General features: G+C 39.4%; 1 protein-coding gene across 7 annotated transcripts in view; it reads right to left on the reverse strand.

Annotated features, from left to right (window-relative positions):
* The window catches only part of LOC134211513 (protein wech), a 60,376-nt gene that overhangs the window by 27,343 nt on the left and 6,799 nt on the right, over positions 1-26,234 (reverse strand). For 4 of the 7 annotated variants that reach the window (XM_062688424.1, XM_062688422.1, XM_062688423.1 and 1 more), the window contains exon 3: positions 19,367-19,396. The exons of 2 other annotated variants lie outside the window; for them this stretch is intronic. In XM_062688424.1, coding sequence (XP_062544408.1) covers positions 19,367-19,389 — 23 coding nt within the window. In that variant the 5' untranslated portion in view covers positions 19,390-19,396. One more of the 7 variants, XM_062688427.1, reaches the window with a different exon arrangement.

Here is a 26,234-nt window from a genome sequence, read left to right on the forward strand (position 1 = left end):
TGAAAGCATATGAATTCACCAAAGCGTCCATTCCTCCATAGCATGTTACGCGTCTTGTACTGACTCTAATTCACAGATCAGAAGAAATTGGTCTTCGGGTAAATTTAATTAGTTCTGATTCCGGTTCCGAGAACCAGAGAATGTGGAAGGATATGGGGCTCAACATTAGAAACCAGCACATTTTAACAGATATTTCACTCGATCATCCAGTCGACAAAACCAGAAAGCTTGAAATTTTGCCAGATCCTGTGTCCAGATGTGTTCAAGAATGATGTCAATGGATGCATCAACAACAAGTATCTCACGGTTCCGAAATGGTACGTTGATAAGCGAGGCCTGACTTCGGACGTAGTTGATCGTGATCATCTTAAGAAACTGTTTGAGTACGAGGATGGGAATCAATTAAGAATGGCCCACGGTTTATTTTCGGCGGACGTAGCTTTTGATATGCCGGTTTCTTCTGTCGATAAAATGAAAGTTTCAAATGCTAAAAAGTATTGCAACAGAGCAGTGGCTGCTGCTCTACGAGTTATGGCTTCCGAGAAGAATAAACCTTATTATAGCCTATTCAGATTGGGCTATTTATTACTTTGTTAAGTGAGAGGGTATCCAATTATTACGAGGTGTTCAGACTGCAGCAAGATAATATATCTTGACGTTTCCATGTTTCCTCATTTGCACGCTAATACAGGGTTGAATTCAAGGAGAGTTTTAAAATTTAATTTGCGAAATCAAGCATTTATGTGGCGACAAACGAACATTTTTTTCTGAACAAAGTTTCTACGAAAAAAAAATATAAAAAAAAATATGAAAAGGGATTTTCGAAGAATATTTGAAGCTCTCATTAAGGATAATAAGCGAAGCTATATTCATTAGTTGGGTGCGCCGTTCTTCGGGGAATTAGACTACTCCTCAATTTATTTTTAAGTTTAAAAAGTACTATGATCGAACGGAGATTTGATAGAAAAAATTAGATACTTTTGGGAATTCTCACAAATAAATAAAAAAAGGACGATTGGACTAATTTTCAAGAAATATTATCGAACTAGAATGTATTTCCACCAGTATCTCCATGTATGAAGGGCAACTCAGCAATTTTTTTTTTTTTTTCAAAAATGGAAACTGAACCATTGCGTTCTACTCGACAATCAATGATACAGCTTCTAACAAAATCGAATCGTGTGAATGTGATATAATTTAAACTGGATTTTGGATGACTTAATGCATTACCAATCCATGTTTTATTCAAGGTTATTCTACTTTATATATACATCCCATTCAAAGCGTACAGTTGTCCCACGTGAAAAATGTTGAAATCCAAAGTATATTAAGCCATTCAAGGAGCAGAATTGAAACAATTTATGAAATCATGTTTATTCATCAAATATATTCGTTTTACAACCATTCCTAAGTTTTAAATTGTCTTCCGCATTGGCCCTTGAACTTTGAAAATTTATTCGATTTGTTCTATTAAATCTAGGTTTAAGTTAAATACTTCATATTAATTCTAGAGAGCATCTGTTTTTAAACAATTCATGTTGAATAAGTGGAGAATAAATAATTATCATCATTATTTTTCATCATATAAAATGCTTTCCACAAAACCATCACAATCCGAGATATTCTTCAGCGCTCAGAAGATTTCCATCTAACATGCATTCGACCCTGCTGCGACAGAAAGAGCATGACTGTCAACTAGGTCAACTACGAAACGAAATGAAAACAGAGAGAATTTTCTCTCTGGCAAAGAGAGCGTGACGCTTGTCAGTTTTGTTTTGTTGAATTTCTCCCTGCATCCCAGTTAGAACGAAAGCTCTCTCGTAATAATTGTTCGTAATAAATTCTTTAGCGGGTATCTTTTGACAGCGCAAAATGTATGGAATATTACGTAAATAATGACATCATAAAGCGTATTTACCCTGAAACGCCAATTATTATGTCATTAATGGCGTAATCTGAATAGGCTATTATTAGCTTATAACAACCGCATGCTACATAGAGAACATATCAGAATAGTTCGAAATCATTGATAATCGTTCTGAATATCATGCACTGCGCATCAGTCTGATCAAATCGGTTTGCAGGACACAATTAAAAGACTGAAAGATACTGTTCGTATGGTATTCGATATTCGTGTTGGAGAGTGAAAGACTGGATTGGTCTTATGCACAAATGCCATAACTCGATTGATCCAGCGTTTATTTTCATGTGGCCACAAGCAAATCATAACTTCTCGATTTGTACAGGATTGCTTGGAAAGCCATTTTTTCATTGATTCGTTCCAAACAACGTCGACCAACTCCTCAGGAATTACGCTTTCGCAATATATGGCTGCTATTCCCAACTAGTCGTACACTTTTGACGATCAGGAGCATCTGGTTGGTATGGCGGACTTCTTGATTCAACGGCGAAAAGAAGCAAACATACAGAAAACTAAAGCAGTAGCTATTGATATGGATTACCAAATTCTTCAAGATGCTGAATAGAGGAGAAATAAACACGTTATTTTATATGTCGGGCTATATTTTGAAAAGTTTGGTGAATCTAAGTACCATGTGCAAACAGTGCTTGAATATGGCAAACGTTAGAAAGGATTTATATTCTGGCTACCAATGTTTCACGTTCCATAGAGGTAGCGTAAATAGAAGGAACATGAATTTTTCGGCCATCAATACTTTCAATTTTTTTAAAGCTATGGAACTTCTTTACCGCAACTCCAGAGAGCACTTGAGGAAGGGGCCCGCTGAATAATCTAGCGCAGAAGCTAGTAAATTAATTGGCAAATCTTCCAAACATTTTCCATTGCTCTTCTTTCAACATGACACATTCCGTTTGAAATCTGGACAGAAGCAAAAACAACGAAAAGAAAAGTTAAATTGCAGAAGCATGCTATCGAAGGCTCGATCGTAGGTGACAGGCTAGCGAGAATTTTTTTAAGTAAATATTGTCTTTTTTTAATTTAGTTCAATTAAACAATAACGTCAATTGAAATTTGAATAAAATTGTTTTAAACTTTTGGGAAGATCCATTAATTACGTAACGCAAAAAATGGGCATTTTTAACCCCCCCTCCCCCTGTGACACACTTTTTGTATGAAACATCTGAAAATTTTGTATGGATTGTCACACTTCGGTCAATCCCCCCTCCCCCCTCTAAGCGTTACGTAATTTGTGGACGCTCCCTTTTTGTTGGGCCGCTACAAATATTACACTAGTCAACAGTGTTTCACTCCCTCCAACCATTTTCAGTGTTCTTGAAAGATTTTTCTTCGCTGAATTCAGTCATGTACCACGTCCCGTTTTTAAGAAAAACGGGTTTCAATTTATAAAAAAAAAGTATTCTCATGGAAATTACGTTTCTCTGTTCTGTAAAGCTGGTTTTCGGCTTCTAACTTTGATGATGAGGTTTGAATTGTATAGAAGAAATCGTATATGATCGAAATACGTTTTTGAATTTTATTTGTTGTGAAAAACGGAATTTATTTCATAAAAGTACGTATTTTCATAGAAATTTGGTTTATCTTCTCTGCAAAGCAGTATTTAGACTTCGCACGTCGAGAATAAAATTTCAATATCGTAGAATTGCCCTTGCAGAATGCATAGTTTGATATTTTTAATATGGCAAATATGGCACGTACATTTGTTGCGGAAAACGGAATTTAATACACAAAAGTATAGAAATTTGGTTTATCTGCTCTGCAAAGCAGTATTTCGGCTTCGCACTTTGAGAATAAATTTTGAATATCGTAGAATAGGCCTTGCAGAATGCATATGGTTTGTAGGATTTTATTTGGCACGTAAATTTGTTGTGAAAAACAGAATTCAATTAACAAAAGTACGTATTTTGTTGCATATGGTTTGTTAGATTTTATGTGGCACGTACATTTGTTGTGAAAATCGGAATTTAATTCACAAAAGTACGCATTTTCATAGAAATTTGATTTCTCTACTTTGCAAAGCAGTATTTCGGCTTCGCACTTCGAGAATAAAGTTTGAATATACAGTTGCACAAACTACTATTTTTATTCATCAATTTTCGTCTCAATCATTTTCGCCAGTTTTAAAGTTTTCGCAAGATTTCGTCGAAAAATTATTTTTTAAAATGCATGTCCAGGACGGGATTCGAACCAAGCCAAGAGTAAACAAAGCCTTCTCTGACTAATTTGGAGCCCGTATTCATCGTTTCGAAAAACCACCACGGCCATCAGGTAGCGGAAGGCTTCTGCGCTGCCAACATGTGCTCAAAATCGTTGAGACAAGGCTTTGTTTACTTTTGACTTTTAATCCCTAATTGGGTTGAGAGAGATTTTCAGCTCATGGCGCTTTAAATTAGAAAAGTAGTTTTCACACCTTACTCAAAACCCTCTCAAACATGTCATAAAAGCTATGCAAAAAGTGACTATTTTAATTGGAAGTCACTAAGGTCACAAGTTCTTATACGCGGTTTGATTTAGGTCGATTATAAATTTCAACTTCAATAAAATATCGAGGCGGCCGCACAAAAAAAAACTAGTGGTAATCAACAAACCACGAAATTTCAGGTTGATAAAGTAATTGATTCCAAACAAGTAAAAAATACCTAGCTGTAATTTGTTTATAAGTTTACCATCCAAGAACCATTTTTTTGTTTTCTCTCAAAACCACGGTTTAGCTTTCTTTAATCATTATAAGCAAGTGTTGGGCAATTAAAACTTTAAATGCGTGATTTGAACATTCTGAAAATTTCTTAAATTTAGAAAGATCCCCTTCAATATAAAAAATATTGGAATTTCAGATGTTTTGTCATTGTTATTATATTGATATTAGGTAAGTCGAGTGATTTTTTACATTTTTCCACTCTTTTAAGTAGAACGGACTCAATGGATTTAGTTCTACGCCCCAATAAAAATACAGACAAAAAGACAGATGATCCAAAATTTTCCAACGATTTATTTTTAAGTTAGTATAATTTTAACATTTATTTTAAATCACTTCTAAACATGCATTAAAGATTATATTATTGACGAGAATATTTTAAATGATCCCGTTTACGATACTTTCAATGTTTACATGAAGATTTGCAATCATAGCGGTGAGATGTAATTAAAGGGAAAGCGCTTGCCCATGATTTCATAATTGACGTATCAACCATTCGAAATTTCAGCGAGTTTAATTTAGTGCGTAATAACTAAAGTAATTCTACTGCTGCAACATCGATTCGTTGCTTGCTCCAAACCTCATTTAAGTTCTTACAGGTTGAAATGTTTTAAATTTGTGATGTTTGTCCCTAAATTATTCGAAATACGTGCGAAAGTGCAATGGTTGTTACGTCAACTATGAAATCATGGGCAGTATAATATCCATCGAATATAAGTTCGAAGTATTTGATATTTTTCCATAGTTTACCCCATGTTTAATCTTTATCTATGTACATGCATCGTGTCCTTTGAAATTGCAGTTTTCTACGTTGATATGCGATTTTGATGCGAGGTTGCTTCCTAATCAATAAAACATATCGTGAAAGATGATAAATAATCGAAATAAATTAACATAAAATTTTGTATTGAGGAGTTTTTTATTATTTGAATATTTCCATCATCATTGTTCTTCCAATTTTCAAATTACTTCATTGATCTATTTGAGATTATTCAAGAAATTATATAGTTGAAATCCTTACCCATACTTCAATCAATAACCAAGGTTTTCTAGTACGCATTGGCAATGTAAACTTTGTAGCATAAATTTTTCGCTTTCGTAGCCGGGAGTCACCCTTCTATAAACATCAAGTAGCTGAATTTTTTCGGCCAATAACATAACGTCAGTTGGGGAATATCGTCGTATCCTGAAGGCGCGTGCTTTACTTCCAAGGCTCGAAATGGGTGGACTGTGGCGTGCGGTTCCGTAGGCTTTCCCGTCCCAGGAAGGAGACGAGGAGTGGAACACCAGGATGGGAGAAGGTGCGACGCATGCGCTTATTATCAGGCCGGGGTTCTTGAACTCTCCGAAATAGCGGCAGATTCAGGATTCATTGACCCCGATTCCCGTGTGCTGGTTTGTTGTATTTTTGTGTAACTTTCAGCAGTACGCGCCGAAACTTGCTGCTACTGCTGTTTGTCCCCCTCAGCAACTTTGCAAGGCGAAGAAATGTCCTTCTTCCCCCTTCTTCCAGTAGGATATCGTCAGTTTTCGGTTGACTGTTCATGTCCCATACCTGCCGCTGCTGTGCACAACGATTTAGAGAAATATATGCTCAACGCTTTGATTATAATTAGATTTTTTACGACTGAAAACCAACTTGATAGAAATCGTTTTCTTGAAGTGTAAGAAACAGGAAGGGTTTTGGCGTGAGCTGGAGTTTATTGACATGGGTGCAAACCGGCAGATAGAAATATTGAAGGGTAAATTTCTTCGTAAAAGTATAAACCTATAAGAAGCGTAAGCTTTCCTTTTAACTCCAGGAAAGTAATCCTATTCGATTAATTTATTATTGCCTTGACGCATGCAGATTTATGATCCAACTTTCCATCAGTATTAATCCTAAGTTTTAGATGTATTTTATTTCATGATAGTGTTAGCTCAACAATATGTGGTGTTAGTAACCCCAAGAGGTGGATAGCGGTATCAACTGTCCCAAAGGATACCACAAAGAAAAATATGTATAAGAATTTGTAAAAAGTTGTGCATCCAGTTTATCTTCAAAATGCAGCAGATGGTTGTCCTGCAGCTTTGTTGTAAATTACAAACAACAAAGACGAACACTCTTTTCGTGGAATGGTTTCCTTTTTGGACGATCCTTCGCTGCATGCACGCTTAGAATGCGTGCTTCCTACATCCTGTGTCTGTGGGTTCTGTACGATTCAATAGCAAATATTTGTAATGTATATGGTGTCAGTCCCAATTTATTCAATCAGAAGTTTATATGGATCAGATACTTTTTTGCAAATGTTAAGCCATGTACCAAAAATTTCAGCATGATTTGAAAAGCATTTAATGTTTTAAAATTTTTGATAAAAATGTGCCAAATAACCTCGTAGGGTGTAACGGGTGTAATAATTAAGTAAACTTACTACGGTTACTATTTAGGGGAAATGTTCCGATCTCCATCTCACTGTACATATATCCATCTCATCGCTTATTTTTGCCAACATGCGTGCTCACTGCTGAAAAAAATCACAAAAATAATAAACCAAATTCTTTTCCATTGCTTTGTTTTTGATGGGATGGAAATAGGAGCTATGAGATGAAGTGGCGACTGATGAACTGATGTAACTGATGAGTAACTGATAAATTATATCCGACTTTGCTGCAAATTGCATTTTTGATAGGCGATTAGCTGTGTGACGTTACAACGCACGATACGCTGCTCTGAGCGCGATTTTTCACCGGAAATGTTTACTCTTAAATAGGTACATGAAGAATATGGAAGATATTACTGGGTAGTATACTTGAAATACGGACTCCAATTTCCCATTACGTTTTAACAAGATTGTCAAACAAAGGTTTTTTTGCAGTGTAAACCACGTAAATCAGTTTTCTCCAGCCTGCTTACTATCAAGGGCCACACAGCAATTTTGAACTGTTGAAGTGGGCCGCAATATATTTGCGATATTTGTGTATCATTTCGAATTGAATTTTGGAGTATAATACAAAGTCATCAAAGTACCTGTTTAAAAAACATACTTGTAGGGGCAGATTTTATTGCCGCTTAGTTCATGTTATTACACACTTCTGTGATAGCGGACTTAGCGTAATTTTTTTTTCACAACAAATCTCTTCGGCTTAATTGGCAAAATTCTTTTACCAAATGAACATCTGTCGACCGATTCTAAGAGTTTGAACTGTTTTTATCCTAGACGATTATTGCTCGATAAAAATTGTTGCAAATAACGACAGCATGTCTGAAACGTGTTTTTGAAGCCAGGTGAACTTACCAGCAGTTCGTTTATCTGGTGTTTTTCAAGGGAAATGATTATCAGGAAAAAGACTCAATAACAGGCCGAAACGTCCTTGATCTGCTAAAATATATCTAGTTTAAATATATCTAGCTATAAAATTCAGAAAATAAAAACAAACATCCCAACAAATCGCAGCATGACAAAATCCTGATTTTCTTAGCGTGAAGTGCGTTAACATGACGCATTTTCTGGAATTATAAATCAAGCAATTTCCAATCGAATTTTGTCACAACTTAATTGATTTTGAAGAATGAAAGAATTCATATTAAGGTGCAGTCTATGACAACATTATTTTTACCTGACGTTATATATTCTGCTTGGTTCAAGCAATAAAACTTGACTTGACACATGCCCCGAGTACAACGAAAAACTGGACTCGATAAAAGCTTTTCCTGGATGAGATGTTTTTCAATAGGCCACATGTAGTGTATATTCTGAAACCCTTCGCGGGCTGCAGGAAAAGGCTTCGAGGGCCGCACTTTGGGGATCACTGACGTAAATGAATACAACGCTCAAATCAGTGTCGTCATAGGTTTTTGAAGCTGTGGCAACCCGGCCGAAAGACTAGGCCAAGACTACGCGCAGCAGCTGGAAGGGGCACTCCCAACGGAGCGGTATCCCCGACTGGTATAACGATGAAACGACTGGTATGACGGCGAATGTGAGCAGTTTGAGGAACAGAAAAATGTAGCATGGGGGGGATGCTGCAACATCGCCCGATACAAACGGGCACGGAACAGGTAAAACTCGAGTTTCAGAGGAAAAAGCGCCAGCAGGACCTTGAAGAGACTGTGCAACTGTACCGCGGTAATAGCGCACTAAAATTACGAATGAGCGTGAGGTGATCCAGGGAGCACAGCACATACGTTTTCCTGCTCCGGATTTCCAAGGACTCCAAGAGACGATTGGCCGGCTGAAAAATAACAAAGCCCCTTAGGTTGACCAACTAGCAAGACAGCTATTTGAACACAATGCGGTGATGAGGCGCTGGCTAGAGCGTTGAAGAAAAATGGTTGCAGCAACTTTATAGTGACTAAATCTGATCACATATGAGTAGTAGCCTCTCAAATACCACGAAAAATGGAGATAGAAGAAAACAGAACGCTATTTTTGGCAACCGACCTGGCAACAAAATAAGGACTATGATTGGAAACTCGGTACCTGGAATGTCAAGACCTTAAATGAACCTGGACGAGAGAGCCTTCTGGGTCGTGAACTGCAGAAGGTTGGAGTGAACGTGGCTGTTATTCAAGAAGTCCGATGGCCTAGATCCGGAGAACGTGAATTCCGAGCCGTGGACCCCACAACCAACACTGCATTCGAGTATAACATCTATCACAGCGGCGGCGAAAAAGCAGAGCATGGAGTTGGTTTCGTAGTGATGGGCAAGCAGATGAAGCAAGTAATGTGGAAACCCATTAGCGAACGGATCTGTATGTTGAGGATATGGGGCAAATTCTTCAATTACAGCCTATTCAACGTTTACGCACCGACAAACGATAAATAAGACGTGAAGGACACGTATTACGAATGTCTTGATAAAGCCAATGGAGAGTGCCCAAAGCATGACGTGAAAATTGTTATCGGAGACGCTAACGCTCAGGTCGGTAGAGAGGACTTCTTCCGTCCCATAATTGGTAGGGAGAGCCTTCACTCCGCTACCAACGACAACGGCCTACGGCTAGTAAATTTCGCTGCTGCCAGAGGAATGGCCATCAGTAGCACCTACTTTGCACGAAAGAATATCCGAAAGCACACCTGAAGACACCCAAATGGTGAAACTTGCAACCAGATAGACCATGTTCTGGTGGATGGGCGCCATTTCTCGGATGTTATCGATGTGCGGACATTCAGAGGTCCGAACATTGACTCTGATCACTACCTCGTTGTCAGTAAAATTCGATCACGGTTATCAACTGTATCGAACGAAAGATCACAGCTAACGATGCGTTACAATATCCAGCGATTGTCGGCGGAAGGAGTATCGGCTGAGTACCGCCAGAAGCTCGACGAACGGATAAGTGCAATCAACGTTAGCGACAACATCAACGATCTATGGGAGTCGATCCATGAAGCGGTGAGCACAATAGCACGAGAAGTGGTAGGCACTGCACAGAGACAACCCAGGACGGGTTGGTTCGATCTGGAGTGTCAGTGAGTGACAGACGAGAAGAACGTTGCCAGAAGCCGGATGTTGGTGTCGGGTACCCGATCGAATAGAGATCGGTACAAGGAAGCAAGAGCAGCCGAAAAACAAACCCACCGCAGGAAGAAGAAAGAATATGAAGAACAAGTGATTAGCGAGGCGCAGGAAAAAATGGAGCAGAACGATATGCGGAGGTTCTATGAGTCTGTCAATGGCGTGCGGAGAAAGACAGCGCCATCTCCCGTCATGTGCAACGACCAACAAGGGAATTTGCTGACATATAAAACCGAAGTGGCTGCCAGGTGGAAGCAACACTTCGAGACTGTTGAATAGTGGAAGTGACGGTGCATCGGTGAGCAGAATAAATATTAGCGACGATGGACAAGCTGTGGAGTCGCCTACACTAGATGAGGTTTAAAAAAGCTGTTAAAGAGCTGAAAAACAATAAGGCTGCGGGGAAGGACCAGCTCCCGACTGAACTTCTCAATCATGGCAGTGAGCAGCTTTATGAAGTTCTGCACCATATTATGTCGAAAAAGTGGGAAGACGAGGAAATGCCTGCTAGTTGGTTGGACGGCATCATTTGCCCACTCTTCACGCAAAAAAAAGCGTTCATGAATTTGTGAACTAACGAGTTCACGGTGTATTTTTCGGGAACAACAGTCACGGATTCGGGAATACAGTCACGTTTTCTGGAACGTTCTGGAAAACGTGACTAGTGTTCCCGAATCCATGAATTAAATCACGGTGTATTTTTGCTGGTTCATGAATTCGGGAAAGCTTTTTTTGCGTGTTTAAGAAAGGGCACAGACTGGAGTGCGCCAATTACCGAGGAATAGCCCTCCTTAATTCGGCGTTCAAAATTATGTCCCGTATTCTGTTCAATAGATTGAGACCGCTTGAAGAGTCCTTCGTCGGCGAATACCAAGCAGGTTTTCGTGAGGGCCGATCAACGACGGATCAAATGTTTACCCTGAGACAAATCCTTGATAAATTCCGGGAGTACAACTTGCAGACACATCATCTGTTTATTGATTTCAAGGCGGCGTAAGATTCAGTAAAACGGAATGAATTATGGCAAATTATGCTTGAACATCCGGCGAAACTGATACGGCTGATTCGTATAACGTTGGACGGATTGAAATCAAGTGTAAGGGTTGCGGATGAAATATCAACGTCATTTGTTACCTTAGATGGATTCAAACAGGGTGAGCACTCTCGAATCTACTGTTCAATATAGCGCTCCAGGGAGCGATTAGGAGAGCTGGTGTGCAAAGAAGCGGTACCATTATCACAAAATCGCATATGCTCCTGGGATTTGCGGACGATATCGATATTATCGGGATTGATCGCCGTGCCGTGGAAGAGGCTTTTGTGCCTTTTAAAAGGGAGACAGCGAGGATTGGACTCACGATCAATACTAGCAAAACGAAGTATATGGTCGCTGGCAATCAACGTGGGTTCATTAGTGGTGGTGGTAGCGAAATGGTGCTGGATGGTGAAAAGTTTGAAGTGAAAATAAAATTAATCAACGGGAGAGTACGTACCGAACCAATCGTCGGAAACGGTCAAAACAGTGGAAGAGATGACTACGTCAGTTCAGCAGACAATGGGAACCAACAAGCCCCACTTTGAGCAAAATCAAGGATGCCATCCAACAGCTCAAGAACAAAAAAGCAGCTGATGAGGATGACATTAGAGCTGAACTCATCAAGCCTGGAATAGCTGGCGACTTGTATGCACAGGCGAGTAGTCAGAATCAGATTAGCTACCGGAATAAAAGCTGCCTAAAAGTGATATCTCAGATCTTTGCGTCGCCTCTTATCAGTAATGAATATGTTTATGGCCGCTAAATTACGGACCAGACTTTTTTTAAGTAAACTACAGCTATGGGGAAGGCTTGGATACAATGGAAAATTCAAAATTCATCACAAAATTATTTAAGATTTTGAACGTTTATAGCTCATAAAAAGACCCGTATTTTGCGCGGGTTTCATTTTGAATCGAGATTTCACGGAGTATCTAAAGTAGTAGTATCTAAATATGTAAACCATGTTACCATTTTTACATTCGTTTATCATGAGGCGCACACGATGATATTTTTATGCCCAGGGATGTTGAGAAAATTTTCAATCCGAAAACTTCCTAGACCGCACCGGTAATCGAACCCAACCACCTCCAGCACAGTCTTGCTTTGTAGCCGCGCATCTCACCATTCGCGCATCATCCGTTCATCGATTTCAAGGCGACTACCGCGTAGAGTTATAGAAAATCATGCACGAGAATTGCTTTCCCGGGAAGCTAACAAGACTTACAGAAGCAACGATTGATGGTGTTCAAAACTGTGTGAAGACTCCAGTTCGGTCGAATCCCGCCGAGGACAAGATGATGAACTTTCCTGTCTTTTGTTTAATATTTAATATTTAATACTTTAATTTAATATTAATATTGATACCTTTCATATAAGGAGCTGTTTAAGTCAATTTGTTTCGCGGATAATATGAACAATTGGACATTGTTATTCAAGCATTTGAAAAGGTGACAGACGGGCATACCCTGAAACGTTAGGCAACACTAGTTGGGCTAGATGCCTCAAAAATAAAGTTTAAACTAGTGGGCGGCTCCCACATGGCATTGGCAGTGGTACTACTGACGGAGATACTTTGAATCCTTTCTGATGGCTGACAATAACTTTGGCCATATAATACGAAAGCACATCATCTGTAGAAGTCGTGCATACTATGAGCTTCAGAAGAAATTGCGGTCGAAATAGATTCACACCCAGTGTTGGTAGAATCATGCTCAAATCTCACTCACCGAAGTCTCATGCACGAGCTGACTCGCTTGCGATTCTGCATGGTGAGCATCGCGCATGAGCTTTCCACGCAGAATTGCATCGTTTCGCTCATTCGCCGAAATATGATTTCGCTCCAAAAAGTGTCAATACCCAATCAAAGCGTATTTTATGTTTACGTATGGATTTGTTATCCATTATTTTAAGCAAAGAACGTTATTCCGATGAATTTAACGAAGAAGAACACGCAAAAATCACGGAATGATGCAAATCGCGAGTCGAATTATAAATGATTCTCTGGGCCATGCGTCGGGTGAACTTTGCCTCGCGCTTGATTCGAATCGGGGATGAGATTTGAGAATTTGAGTAATTACCAACACTGTACACCTGCACTAAATGAAGCATGTACAACACGCTCATAAGGCCGATGGTTTTCTCGGACCTGAAGCGGACTTCTCGGACCTGATGATGGCTTTCCATTTGACGACGAAATTCTAATTCCTAATACGAACAATTGTGAGTTGATTCAAATTTAACTGAACGAACTTTTGTTTCAATAAGGCGTATGATTATCAGTCTAGAAACGTGCACATTGAGGATGGAGTGCTAATCCCAAGTCCCATCTGTTGGTTCCCTGTGCAATTCCGCTAGTTCTGGTCAATCACGGAGTAGCAACTACGAATTGTACGGTCATCTCATGCTCATGCTCAATAAGGCGTATGATTATCAGTCTACAAATCCTCAGTATAGTTCATTACAAGTAACATTTGTGATTCTATAGCCTTCTTGAAACATCTAATAACTCTTCAAGTGTGCTATAAAACCATAATAAGGCTTGTTCGCGACAAAATCTGGACACCACCAAACACGTAAAACCTTTGAAATACCTCATCAATGAGTGAAATATTTCATAGTGTGATGAACGTATGTCTATCTCAAAATATTTTTTTCATTTGTATTACAAGTACTTAATGGATAAGGGCGCCTGAGAGCAGGCTCAAAAACCAATTGTGTGCAGTCGCAATTATAATAAATAAATTTTGATCCGAAAACTTGCTGAAACGCTTTTGTTTTCATGTAAGCACTGCTCATGGCGTCTTGAAATAGTTTAATGTTTATTTGACAACCTCTAGGACGCCAGAGAGTGGAACAAAAACGAATTGTGTGAGCCACCAGAAGAACGCGAAGGTGATACATGTACTAAATGAAAGGCCAGATCTTTCGGCACGTAGTTTCTCGGGAAACTGAAATGCCACTAACTTTCGTGCATACATCAAAGCATCTACAAGGAATGGAGTCGTTTGAAGTGAAAACTGTGTCGACTTCATACTTTTATTTATTCTCAATGTTATGTATCCAGATTTTGTCGTGGACAAGTCTTGAATCGATTTCACTAGGGATCATTACGTCATCACAGATCATTCTCCAAGGTTCTCATAGATGCGCAAAATTTATCCGCGGTACAAATAGCACATACTATCATTCAATGCCAGAATCCACCATCGTTCTCACCGCTAAAATCGGAAGACTACGGTGGGCCGGACACATAGCCAGAATGTTGGACAATAGCCCAGTGAAAATGTTTCTCGAAAACTATCTAACGGGTACAAGAAGGCGAGGTGCGCAACGAGCAAGTTGGATCAATCGATTATGTGCTACAAAGGCTACTCCGGCCTTATGTTGAATAAAAACTATAAATGTCATCTGCTTTGTTAATTCATTACATTTTCATGTAGTTTTATTGATGTCCCTCAAATGCATATTCCTAGCTGAAAAAAAGCTTCCTTTCCAAATCAATTTGCTAAACTTGCAGATTAGTAATTTTATTATTATTTTTAATATTTTAGAATTAAGTTCAGGACAAAGTTAGCCACAATACGCTCGTCTAGCGTACTCCTATCGAAAAACAGAGGAAACTTTCAATCAACTTTTCAAATCACATCTTCCACACAAAGATTGAGTTGACAAACATTGTATAAAATTGTGTATAGTAATATCATACGATACCATCTAATAGTATCATAGAAAATAAAGTCACGGAATGAAAATTTCCACGCTTCTCCACGATCAGTTACTTCAGCGGGTTCACAGAACTGCAACAACATTTCTGCCCTCCAATAATAGTGTCTAAATGCCATCGATGGTAAGACTGCATACTGTCGGTTACTGCCAATCGTGTACCATCATGCGAATCAACGCCCTCCGGTACCCGCAGGGAGCTGTCCGGGGCCTCCACTCGGGCTGCTCCAATGAAGGCGATATGAAGGCGAATTTTTGTTATTGTTTCAATATCGTTGGATGAAAACGGGAGAAAACACGGCCAAAGAAAGGAAAATAGCGTAAATAACAGATGGTGTGTAACATTCATCCAGCAAGCGGGCCGTTTTCTTTCTTCCACACTTTTGCGTTCTCTCATTCCCATTCCGTTTCATTATAACATTTTTCCTCAGAAATTCATCGGCCTTTTGGCCCGCCATAGAGGTTGGCCTGGTGTGTGCTAGCCCGTTTGCAACAGCAGCAGCATCAACTTCCCTTTGGCATCAGTAGCACAAACTTCGCAGCATAATTGATGCGATGTATATCAGAGATCGCAATTGCCACATACATATGAAACGCATACGAGATACCTCTACTAAGTGGCAAGATGTGCACCAAGGCAAGATATCAGAGAAAGAATCAAACATTAGATTTTATGCTGTGTTAAATATCTTATATCGTGAAACAAAAAAAAAGTGCAAAAGTAGTAGCGTAAGTTTTGATGTCGATAACCTCTCGTATTCATATATAAAACAAGGTTGGTCGCTGAATATTAGTTCCTTATGTGAATTTGAAAAAATCCCATGAGATAATGCGTTTAAATGAACATTACCTCATTTCCAAATTCTGCAATATATAACAGTATCCAACTGACTTTACGTCGAGTTTACGTCGTACTTTCTGTTTAAGAACGCCATTTGATATATATATATATAACGTAAAGGAAAACGTATTATTTAAGCAACAGTAACAGAAATAGGAGGGCGATAATTAATAAGCCATCTCTCAAGAAAATCACAATAATTCTAATAGTTTTCAACAAAATGGCGATGTTCTCTGGTCGAAGAACTCTTTTAATCAAAATGGCTGACGTCCTAGGTAATAATGTACTATAGAGTGTTCGCTGTTGTCTTTTATATATGGAAAAGCTTGCGAGGAGGCATGTGGAGGCGCGTGGTGCATCGTAAACAAGTGTCACGCTTGCATTTTGCTTTGCAATATCTTGTCCTTGTCCAATAAATGCCACTGCATAATGTCTGCTAGGTTTGACAGCATATGATTGCATTTGTAATCGACCTAAAGAAGCCGAGAAAATGTTTTCGACTGGACCAGGACTCGAACTCAGTCCCATCAACATGCATGTACTGTCCATTTCCTAGAGTTTCCATCCCGGGACATCCCGGGACAAAAAATCCCGGGATTTAGGAAAATTCGGGATTTCCCGATTCCCGGGATATTATTTTTGAAATCCCGAAAATCCCGGGATACCGGGACAAAAATTCTGTTTCATTTCTTTTTCGCAAACAGTGTAATTTTTCTTCTTACAAAAGTTATTTGTTTTGAACGCTTAACACAACTTAGGTGAACTAATATCATATTTTTATACCTCCCATCAGACATGATTTTTTATCCAGGTTCGTTTATTTGGTAGGCTCAGGCATGTATACGGAGCCAAAGTTTTTTGTGATGCACAATCGATATCACCTTATTATTAAATTAGTAAAAGAGGTACAGACATGAACATATCGGAGACACCCTCACACAAAATATTAGATTCCCCTATACCACTCAATGGAGGGCTACGTCTGATTCTTTTTCGAGCAGCTACAGCTCTCTATTAATTAAATGACAAGTATCTACAGTACAAGATCAGCTACATATATTTGGCGCCTGCTTTCTACCCATTTCCCGTCTACAGCGAGGTTGCGTACACTAGCTGATATTTGCCTTGCTAATCCCCACGCACCGCCCAACATTTAGTCAGTCTTCCTGAGCTTCTTGCCTCCAAAACAATTCTTGATCCAATTCATGTCCTTCCAATCGACGTTCGTATAACAAACTTTCCAGCACATGCGCAAGTACAAGTGGTCCAATTTGTTCAATTCTCGGCTTCTGTCAAAATTGTATACCAACTTTAATCGCGTAATCTATTAACCCCATTATCGTTAAAGTATCGAGTTAAAGTTACGTTAAATCATCGAATAATAATTGAGTTGATTCATCTTTATCGCAACAAGCGATAACGTTGAACACAATTAACTTTATCAGCGATAACGATAAATTCACGATTAACATCAAGATTAGGTAGCGATCTGTTCAAGATTAGGAAGAGCTGCAGATCTTGGCAAAAGTATCAATTAGTAGCCTGTCATGGGTTGAAGGATACTCTAGTATTGTGTTTTCTTTGTGAGAGGGGTCTCATATCTCCAATCTTCTATCTTTCGTCACTAGGCTATTAAATGCAATCCCAGCAACTGTCTAAACTCAATCCATATTCAAAAAAAATGCAAACAATCAAGCCGACTTCAGCCGCCAGCGAATCCTTCTTCTCGGACTCATATATTCCAAAAGGGTACTCTACCGTGAAAACGTGAACATTATTTGCTTCTTGAAGTCGTTTTATTTTTCGAAATAATCTATTAAAATTAGAATTGGATTGAGTTCCAATTTGACATCTGTATTATCTGACCTTTCTAAAATATGAACTTTACCTCTGAACATTAAATAAAATCGTTTTTAAATCAAAAAATAAGTTTTCTAAGGAAACATCGAAAAATCCCGGGATCCCGGGATTTCCCGGGATATACAAACAGATTCATCCCGAATCCCGGGACAACGAAAATAGCCGGGAAATGGAAACTCTACCATTTCCCGATACTCGCCCCAAGACCCAATATAAAAAAAACGTGCGCTTCTTAGCACATATCGAGGCATTACTCGAAAAGATACGCTCATAGATTGTCAGAAGTCAGTTGATTTGTTTTAGCCTATTATTTTTAATTTTCAGATTTATATTTCCGAGGATTATAAAAAGAAATAAATGCTTTGTGATAACTTTCGCAATTTGTAAATTGAAGAATTTTGTTTTCTTGATACTTTCTCGGGAATTTTTGGTTTTTAAATAATCCGTAATTTATAATTTTGTAAAACTCACAATGTGTTGTTTCAAGACGTCACGCTAATTCACACTGGTTCAACAGTCCCTAAAACGTGCGTTTTTTAGTTTTCGACCTGAAAGCTACATTTTAGAGTCATGGTGTCTTCAGAAGAGTTGAAGGATATTTTTTGGGCTTTGTTTTGGTAAGAAAACGTCAATGATCTATCCACCTTAAAGGGTGGTATGAAATTAAAAAAATTACGCAGATGTACAAAACCAGTGGTTTTCTGCAAGGTTATAAAGAATGTGAATTGGAACATCTTTTCTGAAGACACAATATTGGAATAACGGTTTTGTAACGAGTTAGAGCACGTTTTGTATGAAAATAGCCCTTTATGTACGTTTTTCAGTACAACTGTTACGTAAATAATTAAAAAGTGGCTAATATGATTGGTTATTTATTGCATAGTAACAATCTCCATCAAGACGAAACAGCCCCATCTAAGACGAATGGCTGTCATTTGTCGAGATTGTAACCATGCAATAAATAACTAATCATGTTAGCCACTTTTTAATTGTTTACGTAACAGTTGTACTGAAAAACGTAAATTAATGACTATTTTAAGTTGATTCAAAATAATGATGGAACACGGCGGAACAAAACAAAACATTGTGCATTTGGTAGCTTAAAACCGAATCTTTGTGGATGTTTGGCTTGCCGTTTGTCATGATGTGTTGATGTGAAAATTGACCATTTTTTCTAAAGATTCCTCAATAACTTTAACAGGTGTCAAGATAGATCAAAGTAGTCTTCTAGACAAACGTGTTTTTTGTCATTATGCACAACTTTCTAGAATAAACCATACTGCTAAAATCATTTTCAAAAAAGTTATGCTTAATATATGATTTTTAGGGGTCATTCATACAAAACGTGCTCTAACTCGTTACAAAACCGTTATTCCAATATTGTGTCTTCAGAAAAGATGTTCCAATTCACATTCTTCATAACCTTGCAGAGGAAAACCACTGGTTTTGTACATCTGCGTAATTTTTTAATGATGTTCTTATCAAAAGAAAGCCCAAAAAATATCCTTCAACTCTTCTGAAGACACCATGACTCTAAAATGTAGCTTTCAGGTCGAAAACTAAAAAACGCACGTTTTGGAGGCTTTTGAACCAGTGTGTAATGGTCCTGCATTACAACTCACCTGTAACTCTCGAAAAACAATTTCTACTTTCTTGTATACGTTTCGGTCTATGACTGGACTGTATATAGTTACATACGTTCAATTTATATGGAGCTTATTTCAAGTTTATGAACGATCTTTGGCACTGGGCAGCATATATTTCATATTATACCTTCTAGCATCCATCAAGGTCATTGGAGCTCTGAAAAGAAACAATGTTGTATTGTATGATTGAATATATGTATGTGGTCAATGTCACTCATTAACAAACTAACTAAAAAATAAACGACTTTGATCGGTACGCTTCTACAATTGGCACTAGACTTTGTTTTGGCTTGAGAACTACAGCATAACATTATTAATAGAATGGGAAGAATTGCCATTTGGGTAGTATTCCTTGTTACCATCGCTAACGATTTATTACTCGGACGTATAACAACCGAATTGCTTAATTTTTTGCACATGGATGATATATGTAGGTTTGGTTAGCCGAGAAATAAACGTTGGAAACGGGAACAGTGGCCAAATAATTTTTCTACCTAAAACGAAGATATTACATAATCTTAAATGAAATAAAGAAATCTCGCTGAACTTTTCAAAAGGACCTAAGTAACATTTTTCTCATGAATTAATTTGAATAGCGTAATCAACAGAAAAACATGAAAGCTTTTGATTGCAGTACTCTAATTAATTCATTAAAAAATGTTAGGACCCAAGGACCCAACTTTTGAAAAGTTAAGCGAGAAATCTGAAAAACTACACAGTGGACCTATGCGCCGATGCCCTACGCCACCTTCTGCACCGGTGCACCGCCAGAGTTTTTTATGCTGTTTTTTTACCCCTATGATTGTGGAAGGACTGGCAGTGCACTGTAACGAAGTGGAAATGGAGTGGAAATGGAGTGCAAATGTCCCGAGCGGAATATTAAGACGCTTCTACCACGATATATGAAGTGTTCGGGGCCGACGGCGCGGCACTGGTTTTTCGGGGTTTTAGTTCAAACACTCAATTACGGTTAAAATAAAACTTTATTATTTATGTAGCACTTGTTTGTACAATTATAAACTTCTTTTACCTTTTAGCACTTATTCATTACACTCATTACAATTAACACTTTCGTATAATTATAAATTCGAATATTTTCGTTTTTACAAACTTTTGCACTATTTTCCGTATGACAATGTCTTTCCCAGAGATACTAACACTTGTTATTTATCGATACTTATTCTGAGACTCTAACACCGATTTTCGATTTTACCGCGACGGACTATTTAACTGTTCACTTTTATCTTTTTCAAGAAGTTAATTAATTAAAACTTAGATCTCGAGTCGTGCACTAGTCACGAGTGTCGAGGTGTCTAAGGGACAACCCTGATTCAATTGGAGTGTTCGGTAGGCCGGCTAGGGAAACCTAGAAAGCGCCGAATTCCAATAAAGGTGCTGCTGAATATTTGGGACTGACCCTGACTCAATTGGAAAAGCGCACGGTATATATAGTCAATCCGAGTTCTGAATTTCATAATGATTTCATGAATTGCATCAGACTGGACTTTGGACCCCACGAAAAGTCCGAGAATCCTTAAATAACGTAATCATTTTCTTCATCCCACATTTATCTGTTCAGACTATGTGGTTTTAATTTTAACTTCGTAAATATCCTCAATTTTTAGCTTCCATTCATTACTCAACTTTGCATTCTTTATGGATGCTCCCTAAAGTTCTCTTGCACGAAATGCTTAATCAGCTTATTTGAAAAATCCATAAATTCCGAAACAACTTCTTTTTTATTTCAAATTTTTTCAACAGTTATTTAATTTCTTGTCATAGATTACCCAATTCAGCCTTAATATTGGACTTCCATACTTTACAAAACTTTGCCCCCTTTTTTGGATGTTCCCTTTGAAATTCTCTTGGAAAAATTCTGTTCTCTTTTCACTCTCTAAAACTCTCTTATTTCGAGCACACATTCAAGTGGCTACTTCAATTTACTAATGTATTAATTCATATAATTTTTTGTATAAAATGAGTATCTCTAAGTCCTGCCCCTTTCTTTACACTTAAACTTGAACATTGCTGTCTCACAGAGTAATGTTCAACAAGTCCCAAATGTTTAATAATGCATGATACTACTAAACCAACGGAGTTGTGAAAACATTCACTTAAAAATCTGTATTCGAACCCAGCATGGGTTCTTTGTAAAACAGCGCACCATACCGCCGAGCTATTAACAGCTACCGCTTGTATTACTCTTTGATTTTAAGTATACTCTTAAAAATCAATCAATCAATATTTTTCTCTTTCTTTCAACTGGGCTTTAAATTAAATTCCCCTTTCCCAAAAGAATCATTACCCCTTCGGGTCGGCTCTTCCTTTTCCGAAGCACTCAGACCCTAATATCAATATTTCCTTTCAAGTTTATATTGGTAAGATCAAAATCATGTTCTCTCTGTTTTTCATACGGGCAACAAACCCTTTATATCAATACACCTGTATACGTGTATGTAGATTCAATGAAGACTCTTATTGTCTCTATCATTTTGGCTAAGTTATTATTCCGCGCTCCTCACCCAAACAAATTCTTTCCTTAGTGTCCTATACATTGCGCCAATGCATCATCATCAATGACGATCGCGGCTATGTACCGCTATATCGTACACTGTCCAATATGTGAGCACGTTTGAACATGTCAATCCACCGCGCTCCAGTTAAGTAAATCTGACTAAGCTGTTTTCGACGGTTTCGCCAAACCGTGATAAGGGTATGCGATATTTCACATAACTTTTAAATTGATGAAAAGTAAATTAACCCAAAAATTCCTACATGCAACATTTTAAATTTATGTTGATTGCCTAAATTATTTTGCGTTGAGAAATTGAATATATTCCGCCTTATTTTTACAATATCTCACTGCCATCAGTATTTAAAATTGTTTTAGGAAGGTGTCGGCACATAAGGCTGTGCAGCACATTGGGGAAATCCGATTTTAAAAAAGGTGAACAGAATTGATAACTTTCTTCATGAACAACTCAAAGAGGAGATCAAGGGCTCATTCAAGAACTAATTTCCCAAAGAATTCAGTGAGCGCTGTTTCATGAACGCGGGAGACATCTTCATGTCGTTCTCAGGGTGGACATTGGACAGTTTCAACCCCCCTCCACCCTATGTTTCGAATCATTACAAGCCATGAGAACAAATTTATCGAACTTGTATACTGCCGTCATACGCATATTTGTCCCATGTTTGCTGGGATTCCCTATATACATGGGACAATTATGTGTATAACGGCAGTATACAAGTTCGAAATAACAAAATCGGATAGGCAGCCACCACCAGTTATCGATATCGTTTTGCCCCAATGTCCCATATAACACAATTTTGTATATTTTTCCTTATTTTATTTGCATGATACTATACTAGAAATGTCTTTTCCTCTTCATAAGGGATCCACAGAAGGGCACCATTTATATTTTCTTGATAAAAGTTGCAAATTTATGGAATTTCACGGTCTAATAAGCATCAAAGTGCATCTAACGTAATTTTTTCATATTTGATTTAAAATTTTGTTCTATTCACAGATAATTAATTATATTATTGTCTCAAAATGTCGAGTTGATAAATGTTTGCGTAACAATAACTGATGAGTTATATCGTTTCCTAAATGTTTTGTTTTAGTATTTATTGGGTAAGGAAATGATAGAGTAATATTTTGAATTGATAGTTTGCAATGATTCTATAAAAATAACAAATATTCGAGTATTTTATTTAAAAAAATATATAGGGGACTTTGAGGTCAATCTAAGTCACAAGCTCGTTAAATATAATTTTTATACTAAGACAGTAAGACTAAGACAGTACAACTTTATAAACGTCTGAAGTATTAGCATGCAAGTCTATAATATAAAATGCTCTTACCCGAACCTATATTTAGGCCAAAAAACTATTGCTCTCAACACTTAACAAACCGATATTGCCAAGCCAATTGAGAAACATTCCGAAGTAACATTTTTGGTTTTAGAACGGTCACGAAAACCATTATTTGCTCAACATTACTTCTATAAAACCGGCATAAAACCTGAATGTTATTGGGGATTGTGAACTGGTCGGCAACGACTTTTAGCTAACTAAACCACGTAGAAGTTGGACAGATTATGAGGTGAATATTGATTTATTCTCGTCTAATGTTCTAGCCTTTTATTCAACATCGTCAGAGCTGTCCCAACGCACAATTCGGGCTTCCCCGTGAAAATCCAATATTGACGTTAGGCTGTTTATTGTTTGTTCCTCACTGAGAGGTGCATACTATGTTGCAAAATGAAACGCCGCCTCGATAATCGGCATTTCAAGCGTCAAATGTCAAAGTGGTTGACTGCTAGCGCCTCTGTAGGACGAATGGCGCAAAATAATTCATGTACGATAAATTGAAATGGCGTTCTACGTCTGTTTGTCTGTGGTATTAAATACACAGGGCAGCAGGGACTATGTCCAAGGGCTTGACGATCCCTCCCCAGGCCATCTGCGAGTTGTGGGGCTTGCCTAGGATGTGGTGGGGTTTGACAATGGGCCCTGTTAAACCTCTATAAAAAGCTGCATGTATCCGCAAGTAGGCCTCACCAAAGCGACCGTGTGCCGCTCAAAGCGCACAAGCCCAAGTCCTGGTGTTAGGTGGGACGCTAAACAGCCCTGACACGACGGCCCTCCGACGAGACAGGAGGTTTGCGCAGGCCCAATAAGCCGCCTGGAAAACCAATCATTACGAACAATATAAGAGATATTGCGACTCGATATAATCGGCAAGGACCTAGGCGACGAATACAGGATCACGATTGGAAGCTTGGAACATGGAATTGCAAGTCGCTAGGTTTCGCAGGCTGCTACAGGATGATCTACGATGAATTACATCCCCGCAACTTCGACGTCGTGGCGCTGCAGGAGATTTGTTGGACAGGACAGAAAGTGTGGAAAAGCGGGCATCGAGCGGCTACCTTCTACCAAAGCTGTGGCACCACCAACGAGCTGGGAACCGGCTTCATAGTGCTGGGTAAGATGCGCCAACGCGTGATTGAGTGGCAGCCAATCAACGCAAGGATGTGCAAGCTGAGGATTAAAGGCCGTTTCTTCAACTATAGCATCATCAACGTACACTGCCCACACGAAGGGAGACCCGACGACGAGAAAGAAGCGTTCTACGCACAGCTGGAGCAGACATACGATGGATGCCCACTGCGGGACGTCAAAATCGTCATCGGTGACATGAACGCACAGGTAGGAAGGGAGGAAATGTATAGACCGGTCATCGGACCGGATAGTCTGCACACCGTATCGAATGACAACGGCCAACGATGCATAAACTTCGCAGCCTCCCGCGGAATGGTAGTCCGAAGCACCTTCTTTCCCCGCAAAAATATCCACACGGCCACGTGGAGATCACCTAACCAAGAAACGGAAAACCAAATCGACCACGAACGTCCGCACTTACCGCAGTGCGAATATTGAATCCGACCACTACCTCGTTGTAGTATGCCTGCGCTCAAAACTCTCGACGGTGTACAACACGCGTCGAAGTCGGACGCCGCGGCTTAACATTGGGCGGCTACAAGACGCTAGACTAGCCCAAGAATACGCGCAGCAGCTGGAAGTGGCACTCCCAACGGAAGAGCAGCTAGGCGCAGCGTCTCTTGAAGATGTCTGGAGAGATATTCGATCCGCCATTAGAAGCAATGCAGCCGCTGCACTAGGCACGGTACCCCGGATCAGAGAAACGACTGGTATGACGGCGAATGTGAGCAGTTAGTGGAAGAGAAGAATGCAGCATGGGCGAGATTGCTGCAACACCGCACGAGGGCGAACGAGGCACGATATAAACAGGCGCGGAACAGACAAAACTCGATTTTCCGGAGGAAAAAGCGTCAGCAGGAAGATCGAGACCGTGAAGAGACGGAGCAACTGTACCGCGCTAATAACACACGAAAGTTCTATGAGAAGATAAACCGTTCACGTAAGGGCCACGTGCCACAGCCTGATATGTGTAAGGACATAAACGGGAACCTTCTTACGAACGAGCGTGAGGTGATCCAGAGGTGGCGGCAGCACTACGAAGAACACCTGAATGGCGATGTAGCAGACGAAGATGGCGGTATGGGAATGGACCTGGGAGAACGCGCGCAGGACATAATCTTACCGGCTCCGAATCTCCAGGAAATCCAGGAGGAGATCGGCCGGCTGAAAAACAACAAAGTCCCTGGGGTTGACCAACTACCAGGAGAGCTATTTAAACACGGTGGTGAGGCACTGGCTAGAGCGCTGCACTGGGTCATTACCAAGATTTGGGAGGAGGAAGTTTTGCCGCAGGAGTGGATGGAAGGTGTCGTGTGTCCCATCTACAAAAAGGGCGATAAGCTGGATTGTAGCAACTACCGCGCAATCACATTGGTGAACGCCGCCCACAAGGTACTCTCCCAAATTTTATGCCGCCGACTAGCACCAACTGCAAGGGAGTTCCAGGCGGGTTTTATGGGCGAACGCTCCACCACGGACCAGGTGTTCGCCATTCGCCAAGTACTGCAGAAATGCCGCGAATATAACGTGCCCACACATCATCTATTCATCGACTTCAAAGCCGCATATGATACAATCGATCGGGACCAGCTATGGCAGCTAATGCACGAACACGGTTTTCCGGATAAACTGACACGGTTGATCAAAGCGACGATGGATCGGGTGATGTGCGTAGTTCGAGTTTCAGGGCATTCTCGAGTCCCTTCGAAACCCGCAGAGGGTTACGGCAAGGTGATGGTCTTTCGTGTCTGCTATTCAACATAGCTTACGAAGAGCAGGGATTAACACGAGTGGTACAATTTTCAATAAGTCCGTCCAGCTATTTGGTTTCGCCGACGACATAGATATTATGGCACGTAACTTTGAGAAGATGGAGGAAGCCTACATCAGACTGAAGAGGGAAGCTAAGCGGATCGGACTAGTCATCAACACGTCGAAGACGAAGTACATGATAGGAAGAGGTTCAAGAGAAGACAATGTGAGCC

The sequence above is a fragment of the Armigeres subalbatus genome, chromosome 2 (genome assembly GCF_024139115.2).
Source record: "Armigeres subalbatus isolate Guangzhou_Male chromosome 2, GZ_Asu_2, whole genome shotgun sequence".
Lineage (NCBI taxonomy): Eukaryota > Metazoa > Arthropoda > Insecta > Diptera > Culicidae > Armigeres > Armigeres subalbatus.